General features: G+C 51.9%; 2 protein-coding genes across 2 annotated transcripts in view; both read left to right on the plus strand.

Annotated features, from left to right (window-relative positions):
• The window catches only part of wdr17 (WD repeat domain 17), a 32,999-nt gene extending 21,934 nt beyond the window's left edge, over positions 1–11,065 (plus strand). Inside the window, exons 10-13 of the mRNA XM_033018744.1 lie at positions 4,671–4,753; positions 8,627–8,713; positions 9,653–9,817; positions 10,675–11,065. Of these exons, the coding sequence (XP_032874635.1) occupies positions 4,671–4,753; positions 8,627–8,713; positions 9,653–9,817; positions 10,675–10,999 (660 nt within the window). The 3' untranslated portion in view covers positions 11,000–11,065. The remainder of the gene's footprint in view (positions 1–4,670; positions 4,754–8,626; positions 8,714–9,652; positions 9,818–10,674) is intronic.
• LOC116971610 (transmembrane protease serine 9-like) overlaps positions 1–14,683 on the plus strand; it is an 865,719-nt gene that overhangs the window by 341,176 nt on the left and 509,860 nt on the right. The gene's annotated exons all lie outside the window — the stretch shown is intronic.

Here is a 14,683-nt window from a genome sequence, read left to right on the forward strand (position 1 = left end):
GTCCGTGCCGACCAGCGATCCCCGCATATTAACACTATCCTACACCCACTCGAGCCAAATTTTACATTCACCCGGCCAATTAACCGACAAACCTGCACGTCTTTGGAGTGTGGGAGGAAACCGAAGATCTCGGAGAAAACCCACGCAGGTCACGGGAAGAACGTACAAACTCCGTACAGACAGCACCCGTAGTCGGGATCGAACCTGGGTCTCCGGCGCTGCATTCACTGTGAGGCAGCAACTCTACCGCTGCGCCACCGAGACCTCCATCACACAGCATGGAAACAGGCCCTTTGGCCCAACCTGCCCACACTGACCAAGATTCCCCATCTACACTAGTCCCTGTGTGTTTTGCCCCTTATTCCTCTAAACCTGTCCTGTCCTTGTGAATGCTGATTGATATCAAATAATAATGAGTAGTCGTGGAGGCCTTGTGACATGTCAGACCAAACAAGCCTTCCCTGCCCACTTCCCTGCCCACTTTCCCATCCATCCCAGTGTACATACATTTCTCTCACCATCTCCCACCTGTCTCCCCAGTCACCCTGCTCCTCTACACTCATCTCCCATCCCCGAGTCCCCACATCCCTCCCTCCCTCTGGCTTTACATTTTAATTCTCTCCGTATCTGACTCCTTTTCACCTCCAGCCTTTGTCACTTACTCCACCCATCTGCTCATCACTGCTCCCCACCTACATCCACCTATCACTCGCCAGGCTTTGCCCGACCCCCACCTCCTTTCCCCAGTTTTCTCCCCGCCACTGCCATCAGTCTGGAGAAGGATCCCGACCTGAAACGCTGCCTGTTCATTCCCTCCACAGATGCTGCCTGACCCACTGAGTTCCTCCGGCACTTTGTGGCTGGAACAGGAGCTAGTTCAGTTTAGTTTATTGTCACGTGTACCGAGGTACAGTGAAAAGCTTTTGTTGCGTGCTAACCAGTCAGCGGAAAGACTGTACATGATTACAATCGAGCCGTTCACAGTGTACAGACACATGATAAGGGAATAACGTTTAGTGCAAGGTAAAGGCAGTAAGGTCCAATCAAAGATAGTCTGAGGGTCCCTCAGATAGTAGTTCAAGACCGCTCTGCCCTTCCAGACGTTGCCAGCTGAGAGTGACCATCAAATTTAGAGGGTGAAAAGGTCTGTGGTGGTCCTCTGGCAAGGTCCTTCCAAACTCCCTTCCATTGACTCCATCTACACCTCACGCTGCCTCGGCAAGGCCAGCAGCATCATCAAGGTTCCGTCGCACCCTGGCCACTCCCTCTTCTCCCCTCTCCCATCGAGCAAGAGGTACAGAAGTGTGAAAACGCACACCTCCAGATTCAGGGACAGTTTCTTCCCAGCTGTTATCAGGCAACTGAACCATCCTACCACAACCAGTCCTGAACTACTATCTACCTTATTGGTGACCCTCGGGGTTATCTTTGATCGGACTTTTGGTGGCTTTACCTTGCACTAAACGTTATTCCCTTATCCTGTATCTGTACACTGTGAACGGCTCGATTGTAATCATGTATTGTCCTTCTGCTGACTGATTAGCACACAACAAAAGCTTGTCACTGTACCTCGGTACACATAACAATAAACTCAACTGATACATTTATCTATTTTATTAAATAAAACATGGAAACACATTGGTGAATAATTGGCAGCAAATATTAATGAGGAGTGATTTAGATTTGCAGCCAACACCGTCACAAAGAGCTGCTTCTGATTACCCTGGTTAGTTGGCTAGACTAATACTCAGCGACACGACTTTAAATCACATGTAGCGACTGGGGAATTGAAGTCCATGTCATATGATAAAAACTGGAATATGAAACGAGGACCAGCGATGATGAATTGTGAAATTGCCAGAGACTGCTGTGACATGGCATTGGAGTCAAGAGTGTTTTAGTCAATAGACAATAGGTGCAGGAGTAGGCCATTCGGCCCTTCGAGCCAGTACCGCCATTCAATGTGATCATGGCGGATCATCCCCAATCAGTACCCCGTTCCTGCCTTCTCCCCATATCCCCTGACTCTGCTATCTTCAAGAGCCCTATCTAGCTCTCTCTTGAAAGCATCCAGAGAACCGGCCTCCACAGAATTCCACAGACTCACTGTCTCTGCAAATAGTGTTTCCTCATCTCCGTTCTGAATGGCTTACTCCTCATTCTTTTATTGTCATATGTCCCGGATAGGACAATGAAATTCTCACTTGCTGCAGCACAACAGAATATGTGAATATGTAGACATTGTACATAATGGGGGATGAGAACAAAAAAAGCTGAATTAATAACAAATATAGTGCAGTAGTGAGATAATGGAATATGGAACATTAATGTGAAACAACTGCACTGAAGTAACAGCCAAGAATGCACCAACTCCCTCGGGCAATAGAGGGCATTCACCATGTCTCCAGTGACTCTGCAGATGCCTCAGGAAAGCAGCCAACACAATCAAAGACTTGTCCCACCTCGGTCATTCCTGGTTCTCCCCACTCCCGTCCGGCAGAAGGTACAGAAGCTTGAAAGCGCGCACCACCAGACTCAAGGACAGCTTCTTCCCCTCTGTTATCAGGCTTCTGAACGGCCCTTCCATAAGCTAGGGTACTGTCCGATTCACCTCTACCCCATTGCGGACATTGGACTTTGTCTGTGGAACTGATGCGCCACAGTGCTGAGAACTATATTCTGCACTCTGTATCTTCCCCTTTGCTCCACCTATTTAAACAAGTTTGAACTTGGCATCTATGTGTGGTAGATCTGATTGATAGATTGGTATGGTAGATCTACCATATGGTAGATATGGTAGACCTATGTATGGTAGATCTGATACAAAATACAGAGCGGAGGTGCAGAACCTGGCGGACTGGTGCGCACGTAACAACTTGTCACTAAACACCTCCAAGACCAAGGAGCTGATTATTGACTTCAGGAGGTCACATAATGGAGAATACGCCCCAATCTCCATCTATGGGGAAAGTGTGGAGAGAGTGTCCAGCTTTAAGTTTCTGGGCACTCACATCCCAGAGGACCTCACATGGTCCACCAACACCGCTGCGCTGGTCAAGAAGGCTCAGCAATGACTGTTCTTCCTGAGAACATTAAAAAAGACTGGTCTGCCCCAACAGCTGCTGACAACCTTCTACCGCTGCACCACAGAGAGCATACTAACGTATGACATCTCTGTGTGGTATCTCAGCTGCACGGAGGCGGAGAGGAGAGCTCTTCAGCGCGTCGTCCACAGAGCGCAGAAGATTATTGGGACACAGCTACCAGCCTTGGAGGGCATCTACCACACACGGTGCCTCAGGAAGGCCGTCAGCATCCATAAAGACTCCTCACACCCTTGTAACGGACTGTTCGAACTACTTCCCTCCTGCAGACGTTACAAGGCCTTCTACGCCCGAGCCTCCAGACTCAGGAACAGCTTCATTCCCATAGCTATAGCGGCTCTGAACCGGCCCTGCTGAGTGCCCCCCATCCCCCCTGGACTGTCTCCCTCGGATGGTCACGTCGCACAGACACATCTGCACTTTAGTCTGTTTTGACTGTTTTGACTATTTTACTGTTGTAATGTTCTTTTTACAAACCATGTTCTCGGGGTATCTAAATCTAAATGTTATTAGTTATTTAAGTTATGTTGTCGGATGGAAGCTGCATACCAAATCTCGTTGCACTTATGTGCAATGACTATAAAATATATTATTATTATTATTATTATTATTGGATAGCACGCTAAACCAAGCCATTCACTGTACCTCGGTACATGTGCCAATAATAAACCTAAACTTGTTATAGAATGACACAGCATGGAAACAGGCCCTTCAGCCCACCTTGCCCATGCCGACTAACATGTCCCAGCTACGCAAGTCCCATTTAGCTGTGTTTGGCCCATATCTCTCCAAACCTGTGTTCAAGAAGGGACTGCAGATGCTGGAAAATCGAAGGTAGACAAAAGTGCTGGAGAAACTCAGTGGGTGCGGCAGCACATTTTCTCTCCAAACCTGTCCTATCCATGTACCTGTCTAACTGTTAAACAATAGGATAGTCCCAGCCTCAACTACCTCCTCCAGCAGCTCGTTCCATACACCCACCACCCTCTGTGTGGAAAAGTTGCCCCTCAGGTTCCTATTAAATGGTTTCCCCCCCACTAATATCCTTCAGTAATGGAGAGGTGTGTCCATTCCCCAACCAGGGTTATGTGTGAGTCCAGCACCGCCTCTGAATCAGCCTTGAGAGGAAGACCTTCACCTTTGCAAATCAATATCATCATGAGAATGTGCTGTATTTTGTTTCAATGTCTGAGTTCACTTTTTAGTTTATTTTAGAGATACAGCGCGAAAACAGGCCCTTCGGCCCACCGAGTCCGCACCAACCAGCGATCCCCGCACACTAACACTATCCTACACACACTAGGGACAATTTACAATTACACTAAGCCAATTAACCTACAAACCTGCACGTCTTTGGAGTGTGGGAGGAAACCGGAGCACCCGGAGAAAACCCACGCAGGTCACGGGGAGAACGTACAAACTCCATACAGACAGCACCCGTAGTCAGGATGGAACCCGGGTCACTGGCGCTGTGAGGCAGCAACTCTACCGCTGCGCCACCGTGCCAGCCGTTAGTGTCAGTGTAGAGGCTGTAGTAATCTGTTAATCTCCTGTCCATCCTTGCAGCATGGGAAAAATGGCATCTTCTGCATTGCTTGGAGCCACAAAGACTCGAAGAGGATTGCGACGTGCAGTGGAGACGGCTTCTGGTGAGTGTACCCTCCGCGTGCAGGTACTCCATGGCCAGTAGTGTGTAGAACCAGGAGGTGGACAGAACGCACACATCGCCACAGAGGTATACAGTCATACAGCGTTGAAACAGGCCCTTCCGCCCAACGTCAGGAATGATTGGCTTAACATATAATGAGTGTTTTATGGCACTGGGCCTGTACTCGCTGGAGTGTAGAAAGATGAGGCGGGACCTCATTGAAACTTCACCGAATAGTGAAAGGCCTGGATAGAGTGGATGTGGAGAAGATGTTTCCACTAGTGGGAGAGTCTAGGACCAGAGGGCACAGCCTCAGAATTAAAGGAAGTACCTTTAGAAAGATGAGGATGATATTTTTTAGTCAGAGGGCGGTGAATCTGTGGGATTCATTGCCACTGAAAGATGTGGAGGCCACAAGTCAGTGGATATTTTTAAGGGAGAGACTGACAGATTGTTGATTAGTATGGGTGTCAGGGGTTATGAGGAGAAGGCAGGAGAATGGGGTTGAGAGGGAGAGATAGATCAGCCATGACCGAATGACGGGGTAGACTTGATGGACCAAATGGCCTAATTGTGCTCCTATCACTTATGATACCAAATGCACCTGTACCAAATGCTGAGTTCTTCACCTCTGTGAAGTCACTGGATGGATTTAAGAGAGAGTTAGATAGAGCTCTAGGGGCTAGTGGAGTCAAGGGATATGGGAAGAAGGCAGGCACGGGTTATTGATTGGGGACGATCAGCCATGATCACAATAGATGGCGGTGCTGGCTCGAAGGGCCGAATGGCCTCCTCCTGCACCTATTTTCTATGTTTCTATGTTTCAGGGGAGAAGGAGACTAGAGATGTCGAAGGGTAAAAACAACAGAAATTTGGAAAATAGGAAGAACATGCTCTTCTTCATACACTTCAGGGGCTGTCCCACTGCGGCGACCTAATTCGAGAGTTTAGAAGAGCTTGCCCTCGACTCACACTTACAGCATTGTCGTCACAAGGTCCTAGAAGGTCTTTGTAACTCTCCTTCATGCTCGAGAGTAGTCCCCGTGTACTCGAGGCCTCAGCTAGGTCGCTGCGTATTTTTCAACATGCTGAAAAATGCCCGCGAGTAAAAAAAGGTCGCCATGGAAAAAATCGATACTTTTTTATTCGTAGGTTTAGTCGAGGTAGGTCGTAGTAGGTCGTAATGCTATCGTAGGTAGTCGAGGACAATCAAAGGTAGTCGAAGGTAAAGCTCGTTGAGAGAAAAAAGGTAATGTTAAATGTCCGCTAAACTTTATTAAAAGTTGTCTGGCTTCTCTTCTTAAAAGTTTCTCTCCCCCCCTTCTCCCCTCCCCCCCTTCTCCCCTCCCCCCCTTCTCCCCTCCCCCCCCCCTTCCTCCCCTCCCCCCCCCTTCTCCCCTCCCCCCCTTCTCCCCTCCCCCCCTTCTCCCCTCCCCCCCTTCTCCCCTCCCCCCCCGTCTCCCCCCCCCTTCTTCCCCCCTTCTCTCCCCCCAGTGCTCTCCCCCCCCGTTCTCTCCCCCCCTCTTCTCCCCCCCCCTTTCTCCCCCCCCTTTCTCCCCCACCCCCCTTCTCCCCCCTTCTCTTCCCCCCCCTTCTCTTCCCCGCCCCTTCTCTTCCCCCCCTTCTCTTCCCCCCCCCCTCTCTTCCCCCCCCCTTCTCTTCCCCCACGCCCTCCCTCCACGCTCTCTAAAGAACTTACCGTAACTGTGCCAGCCATCTTTTACCTTCCTGTTCATCGCGAGTGTGAATTTCAGACAGCGCTCCCCCGCTTTCCCTGGCCCCCGGCTTTGCGATGCGTTTGTGTGTGTTTGTGTGCGGTCAGTCGATCTGGCTTGCAGTTTCATCGCTGACGGTCGATCTAACTCGAGGTTTTCCAGGCGAGTGCCCTCGAGCTAGAAGGTGGAAGAGAGTAGCTGAAAGGTTCCGTCAGTGGGACAGGCCGTTAACACTCCGAGATGACAGGGAGGTTTCCATCATGAATGGTTGGGGCGTGTAATGCAATGATTGAACAAAGGGCGGGTACCACACATCAGGTCATGTCTGAATGCAGAACATGTTGAAGCAAATACACTTTATTGATTTATGCGTATTCCCCATTGATATTCTGACCTGGTTACAGAAATACTTCACAGCTGGTGTCATTGATGAATTGTCTGGCTCCACAGCCATTAAGCTGCTTCCAAAGCTGAAAATAGAAATCGATGAAATGTGGAATAATTGCCAGAAAAAAATTTAAATGGATTTCCATGTCAATATATATAATAAAAAAACTAAAAATCAATTCTCCCTTCTTTTAAAATAGATTGGAGCAGTTTAAATTTATTTCCATGGATAGATATAAAACACAGAAGCACAAAAACATTCCCTTCTGCCTAACTTGTCCATGCCAAGATGCCCCATCTACACTAGAACCACCTGCCCACATTTTACACATGTCCCTACTATTAAAATATCTTTTAAATATTGTTATAGTATTTGCCTCAACTACCTCCTCTGGCAGCTCGTTCCATACACCCACCACCTCTGTGTGAAAAAATTGCCCCTCGGGTTCCTATTAAATCTTTACCCTCCACATGGTCCCCTATAAATGCTTGAACCTATCTTAGACCCAGGCCCTGCTCCAGACCTGTCTCGACCTGAAACATCGCCCATTCCTTCTCTCCAGAGACGTTGCCAGTCCCACTGAGTTACTCCAGCCTTTTGTGTCTACCAGCATCTGCAGTTCCTTCCCACACATTAAACCCATGCCGTCTAGTTTTGGAAAAAGACTATCTGCTCTATCTGTCTCACTTGTGGTTTTATAGACCTCAACATGGTCAGCTTCCCACATGGCAGGGAAATGTATCCCAGGACCTGATGGGATTTATCCCAGGTGACTGAGTGAGGCAAGAGAGGAGATTGCAGGAGCCTTGATGAAGATCTTGGTGTCTTCTCTAACCACAGGTGAGGTCACAGAAGACAGGAGAGTAGCTAATGTTCTTCGATCAAAACTCACCCCTCCCCCCTCACCTGTGTCCACATATCTCTTGCCAGACTTGGACCTGCCCCATCTCTCTTCCAGCTTACTTGCCCCAATGACAAACAGTAGAGGTGGAAGTGGAGGGGCAGGTAGTGTAGAGAAAGCAGGGACTCTGCAGAAGGACTTGGAGATGTTGGGAGAGTGGGCAGAGAAGTGGCAGATGGAATATAGTGTAGCAAAGTGTGGAGTCAAGCATTTTGGTCGTAGGAACCAAGGTGTAGACTATTTTCTAAATGGGGAAATAATCCAGAAATTGGACAAGCAAAGGGATTTGGGAGCTGGTGCAGGATTCACAAAAGGTTAATTTGCAAGTTGAATCGGTGGTAAGGAGGGCGAATACAATGCTAGCATATATTTTGAGAGGGCTTGTATACAGAAACAGGGATGTAATGCTGGAGCTCTAGAAGGCGCTGGTCAGGATGGTTTTCTCGAGTGTGATGGAGGAAGATGGAGGCCAGATTGGTCTGAGTCTTGAAGGTTTTAGTATAGTTTAGAGATACAGCACGGAAACAGGCCCTTCAGCCCAGCGAGTCCGCACTGACCAGTGATCCCCGCACACTAACACTATCCTACACACACTGGGGACAATTTTACATTTATGCCAACGTCAATTAACCTACAAACCTGAGTGCGGGAGGAAACCGAAGATCTTGGAGAAACCCCACGCAGGTGACAGGGAGAACGTACAAACTCCGTACAGACTGCACCCGTGGTCAGGATCGAACCGGTGTCTCTGGCGCTGAAAGCGCTGTAAGGCAGCAACTCTACCACTGCGCCACTGTGCCGGGCTCGCTGTGTTGATAGGTTGTCTGGGTGACTGTTGGCCAATTACTGTTGACTTGTTGTCCATTACAGCATTATTCGGACTATCGATGGGAAGGTTCTGCACAAATACAAACACCCAGCGGCAGTCTTCGGATGTGACTGGAGCCAGAACAATAAGTAAGTCCATCCTTCTATCGGGAACACGCATTGATTCCAGCCTTGGACTGCCTACACTTTGCTGCTGTCAAATCTGTCTCTTAGTTGGTGAATATATCAGAGGGATCTAGTACAGGTGCATAGTTCCTTGAAGATCGAGTCGCAGCTAGATAAGGTGATCAAAAAGGCATTTGGCACTTTGGCCTTCATCAGCCATGTATTGAGTGTAGAAGTTGGGAGGTCATGTTGCAGTTGTATAAAATGTTGGTGAGGCCATATTTAGAGTATTGTGTTCAGTTCTGGGCACCATGTTATAGGAAAGATGTTGTCAAGCTGGAAAGGGTACAAAGTTTTATGAAGATGTTGCCAGGACTAGAGGGTGTGAGCTACAGAGAGAGGTTGAGTAGGCTGGGTGTTATTCCTTGGAGCGCAGGAGGATGAGGGGTGATCTTATAGAGGTGAATAAAATCACGAGAGGAATAGATCGGGTAGATGCATGGAGTCTCTTGCCCAGAGTAGGTGAATCAAGGACCAGAGGACATAGGTTTAAGGTGATGGGGGGATAGATTTAATAGGAATCTGAGGTGCAATCTTTTTACACAAAGTGTGGTGGGTGTATGGAACGAGCTGCCGGAGGAGGTAGTTGAGGAACATGTAACAAAACAACTAGACGGGTACACGGATAGGACAGGTTTGGAGGGATATGGGCCAAATGCGGGCAGGTGGGACTAGTGTAGATGGAGCATGTTGGTGGGTGTGGGTTAGTTGGGCTGAAGTACCAAAGTACCTGTTCAACTAGTCTGCCATTTCCTTGTTTCCCATAATAAATTCACCTTTTTCAGTCTTCAAGGGTCCAACTCTGGTCTTAACTCATTTTTTCCTCTATTTATACAGAATGGTCTCAATACGGTGTCTTCACCTCTGCTGTTTTATACTGGTCACATGTTTCCTTCCTTGCAGAGATATGATTGCCACCGGCTGTGAAGACAAGAATGTTCGTGTTTACTACTTGGCCACCAGTTCGGACCAGCCCTTGAAGGTCTTCACAGGACACACGGCCAAGGTGTTCCACGTCAGGTGGTCACCGCTGAGGGAGGGCATTCTCTGCAGCGGTTCCGATGACAGGTATCGCTGTTTCACCACGACACGTACAGATCTATCGTCCCAGATAGTCCATGCACAAACCTCTTCACTTCAGTATATTGTCAGGTGTATCGAGGTACAGTGAATAGCTTTTGCTGCATGTTAACCAGTCAGCGGAAAGACAATACATGATTACTATCGAGCCGCCAACAATGTACAGATACATGATAAGGGAATAACGTGTAGTGCAAGGTAAAGCCAGTAAAGTCCGATCAAAGATAGTCCGAGGATCACCAATGAGGTAGATAGTAGTTCAGCACTGCTCTCTGGTTGTGGTAGGATGGTTCAGTTGCCTGATAACAGCTGGGAAGAAACTGTCCCTGAATCTGGAGGTGTGCGTTTTCACACTTCTGTACCTCTTGCCTGATGGGAGAGGGGAAAAGAGGAAGTAGCCGGGGTGCGACTGGTCCTTAATTATGCTGCTGGCCTTGCCGAGGTGGAGGTGTAGATGGAGTCAATGGAAGGGAGGTTGGCTTGTGTGATGGTCTGGGCTGCGTCCACAATTTGTACCTTCCACATAGTCCGGCACAAAGAGGCTCTGACAACTCCTTGCTTTATTCACGGTGGGGCAGCGGTAGAGTTTCCGCCTCCACAGATGCTGCCTGACCCGCTGAGTTACTCCAGCACTCTGTGAAACGTCACCTGTCCATGTTCTCCACAGATGCTGCCTGACCCGCTGAGTTACTCCAGCACTCTGTGAAACGTCACCTATCCATGTTCTCCACAGATGCTGCCTGACCCGCTGAGTTACTCCAGCACTATTTGAGCGGGCGGAGCTGGGTTCTGTCGGGTAGGGGTTTGGTGCCGGGCCTGAGGGCGGTCGGTCTGTTTCCCCACAGCACGGTGCGGATATGGGACTACACGCAGGATGCCTGCATCAACATCCTGAGTGGACACAAGGCACCAGTGCGGGGTCTACTGTGGAACCCGGAGGTCCCGTACCTCCTGATCTCGGGAAGCTGGGACTACACGATCCGTGTGTGGGACACCAGGGATGGAACCTGCCTGGACACGGCGTACGATCACGGTGCTGACGTCTACGGTAAGGCAATGCCGGCCGTTCACAACCCGCGTCACCGCATCAATGCAGCGCCACACACCCGGGCTCCATCCCGACTACACCTGCTGTCTGTACGGAGTTTGCACGTTCCGCCCGTGACCTGAGTGGGTTTTCTCCTGGAGCTCCGGTTTCCTTCCCCACTCCAAAAACGTGCAGGTTTGTCAATTGATTTACTTTTTTTTTAATTGTCCCTCATGTGTGGGATAGAACTGGTGTGCGGGGATGGCTGGTCAGTGCGGACTCGATGGGCCAAAGGGCCTGTTTCTGATCTGTATCTCAAAATTAAATATGTCAAAAGATATGGGGAATAGGCAGGAGAATGGGGTCGAGAGCGAAAATAGATCAGCCATAATTGAATGGTGGTATACTCGATGGGCCGAAAGGCCTTATTCTGCTCCAATGTCATGAACTTATGGAAATTAGGTGTCATCGAGACATAAAGCACGTTTAGTCCAACATGCCCACGCCGACCAACATGCCCACGCCGACCAACTTGCCCACACACCGACCAACTTGCCCACGCCGACCAACACCCCCTATCCCACCCACATGCCCACGCCGACCAACATGCCCACACACCGACCAACTTGCCCACGCCGACCAACTTGCCCATGCCGACCAACTTGCCCACACCGACCAACATGCCCACGCCGACCAACATGCCCACACACCGACCAACTTGCCCACGCCGACCAACTTGCCCATGCCGACCAACATGCCCACACCGACCAACATGCCCCATCCCACCAACATGCCCCGTCCACCAACATGCCCCATCCCACCAACATGCCCACACCGAGCAACATGCCCACACCGACCAACATGCCCACGCCGACCAACATGTCCACGCCGACTAACATGCCCAAACCGACCAACACACCCACACCAACCAACATGCCCACACCGACCAACTTGCCGACACCGGCCAACTTGCCCACACCAACCAACATGCCCACACCGACCAACATGCCCACACCGACCAACATGCCCACACCTACCAACTTGCCCACACAAACCAGCTTGCCCACGCCGACCAACATGCCCACGCCGACCAACATGCCCATGCCGACTAACATGCCCACACCGACCAACATGTCCCATCTCACCCTAATACCCATACCGACCAACACCCCCCATCCCACCCACATGCCCACGCCGAACAACATGCCCACACCGACCAACATGCCTCATCCCACCAACATGCCCACACCAACCAAAATGCCCACACCGACCAACATGCCCACACCGACCAACACCCCCTATCCCACCCACATGCCCACGCCGCCCAACATGCCCACACCGATCAACTTGCCCACACCGACCAACATGCCCCATCCCACCAACATGCCCCATCCCACCAACATGCCCACACCGACCAACTTGCCCACACCGACCAACATGCCCCATCCCACCAACATGCCCACACCGACCAACATGCCCACACCGACCAAGTTGCCCACACCGACCAACTTGCCCACGCCGACCAACATGCCCACGCCGACCAACATGCCCATGCCGACCATCATGCCCACGCCAACCAACATGCCCACGCCAACCAACATGTCCCATCCCACCCACATGCCCACGCTGACCAACATGTCCCATCCCACCCACATGCCCACACCGACCAACACCCCCCATCCCACCCACATGCCCACGCCGACCAACATGCCCACACAGACCAACATGCCTCATCCCACCCACATGCCCACGCCGACCAACATGCCCACACCGACCAACATGCCCACACCGACCAACATGCCCACACCGACCAACATTCCCACACCGACCAACATGCCCACACCGACCAACATGCCCACATGCCGACCAACATGCCCACGCCGACCAACGTGCCCACACGCCGACCAACGTGCCCACACGCCGACCAACGTGCCCACACCGACCAACTTGCCCACACTGACGAAAATGCCCACACTGCCCAACTTGCCCACACCGACCAACCTGCCCACACCGACCAACATGCCCACACCGACCAAAATGCCCACACCGACCAAAATGCCCACACCGCCCAACTTGCCCACACCGACCAACATGCCCACACCGACCAACATGCTCACACCGACCAACTTGCCCACACCGACCAACATGCCCACACCGACCAACTTGCCCACACCGACCAACATGCCCACACCGACCAACATGCCCACGCCGACCAACATGCCCACACCGACCAACATGCCCACGCCAACCAAAATGCCCACGCCGATCAACACCCCCATCCCACCCACATGCCCACCCCGATCAACACCCCCCATCCCACCCACATGCCCACGCCGACCAAGATGCCCACACCGACCAACATGCCTCATCCCACCAACATGCCCACACCGACCAACATGCCCACTCCGACCAACACGCCGACCAACTTGCCCACACATACCAACATGCCCACACCGACCAACATGCCCACGCCGACCAACTTGCCCACGCATACGAACATGCCCACACCGACCAACATTCCCTCACGCCGACCAACATGCCCACACGCCGACCAACATGCCCACAACAACCAACATGCCCACACCAACCAACTTGCCCACACCGACCAACATGCCCACACCGACCAAAATGCCCACACCGCCCAACTTGCCCACACCGACCAACTTGCCCACACCGACCAACATGCCCACACCAACCAACTTGCCCACACCGACCAACATGCCCACGCCGACCAACATGCCCACGCCGACCAACATGCCCACACCGATCAACACCCCCCATCCCACCCACATGCCCACACCAATCAACACCCCCGATCCCACCCACATGCCCACACCAACCAACACCCCCCATCCCACCCACATGCCCACGCCGACCAACATGCCCACACCAACCAACATGCCTCATCCCACCAACATGCCCACACCAACCAACATGCCCGCACCGACCAACACCCCCTATCCCACCCACATGCCCACGCCGACCAACATGCCCACACCGACCAACTTGCCCACACCTACCAACATGCCCACACCTGCCAACATGCCCACACCGACCAACATGCCCACACCGACCAACATTCCCACACCGACCAACATTCCTACACCGACCAACATGCCCCCACCGACCAACATGCCCACACCGACCAACATGCCCACACCGACCAACATGCCCACGCCGACCAACATGCCCACGCCGACCAACATGCCCACGCCGACCAACTTGCCCACGCATACCAACATGCCCTCACGCCGACCAACATGCCCACACGCCGACCAACATGCCCACAACAACCAACATGCCCACACCAACCAACTTGCCCACACCGATCAACACCCCCCATCCCACCCACATGCCTACACCAACCAACACCCCCCATCCCACCCACATGCCCACGCCGACCAACATGCCCACACCGACCAACATGCCTCATCCCACCAACATGCCCACACAAACCAACATGCCCGCACCGACCAACATGCCTCATCCCACCCACATGCCCACGCCGACCAACATGCACACACCGACCAACTTGCCCACACCTACCAACATGCCCACACCTACCAACATGCCCACACCGACCAACATGCCCACACCGACCAACATTCCCACACCGACCAACATGCCCACACCGACCAACTTGCCCACACCGTCCAACATGCCCACACCGACCAACTTGCCCACGCCGACCAACATGCCCACGCCGACCAACATGCCCATCCCACCCACATGCCCACGCCGACCAACATGCCCACACAGACCAACACGCCTCATCCCACCCACATGCCCACGCCGACCAACATGCCCACACCGGCCAACATGCCCAC

The sequence above is a fragment of the Amblyraja radiata genome, chromosome 3 (genome assembly GCF_010909765.2).
Source record: "Amblyraja radiata isolate CabotCenter1 chromosome 3, sAmbRad1.1.pri, whole genome shotgun sequence".
Classification (NCBI taxonomy): domain Eukaryota; kingdom Metazoa; phylum Chordata; class Chondrichthyes; order Rajiformes; family Rajidae; genus Amblyraja; species Amblyraja radiata.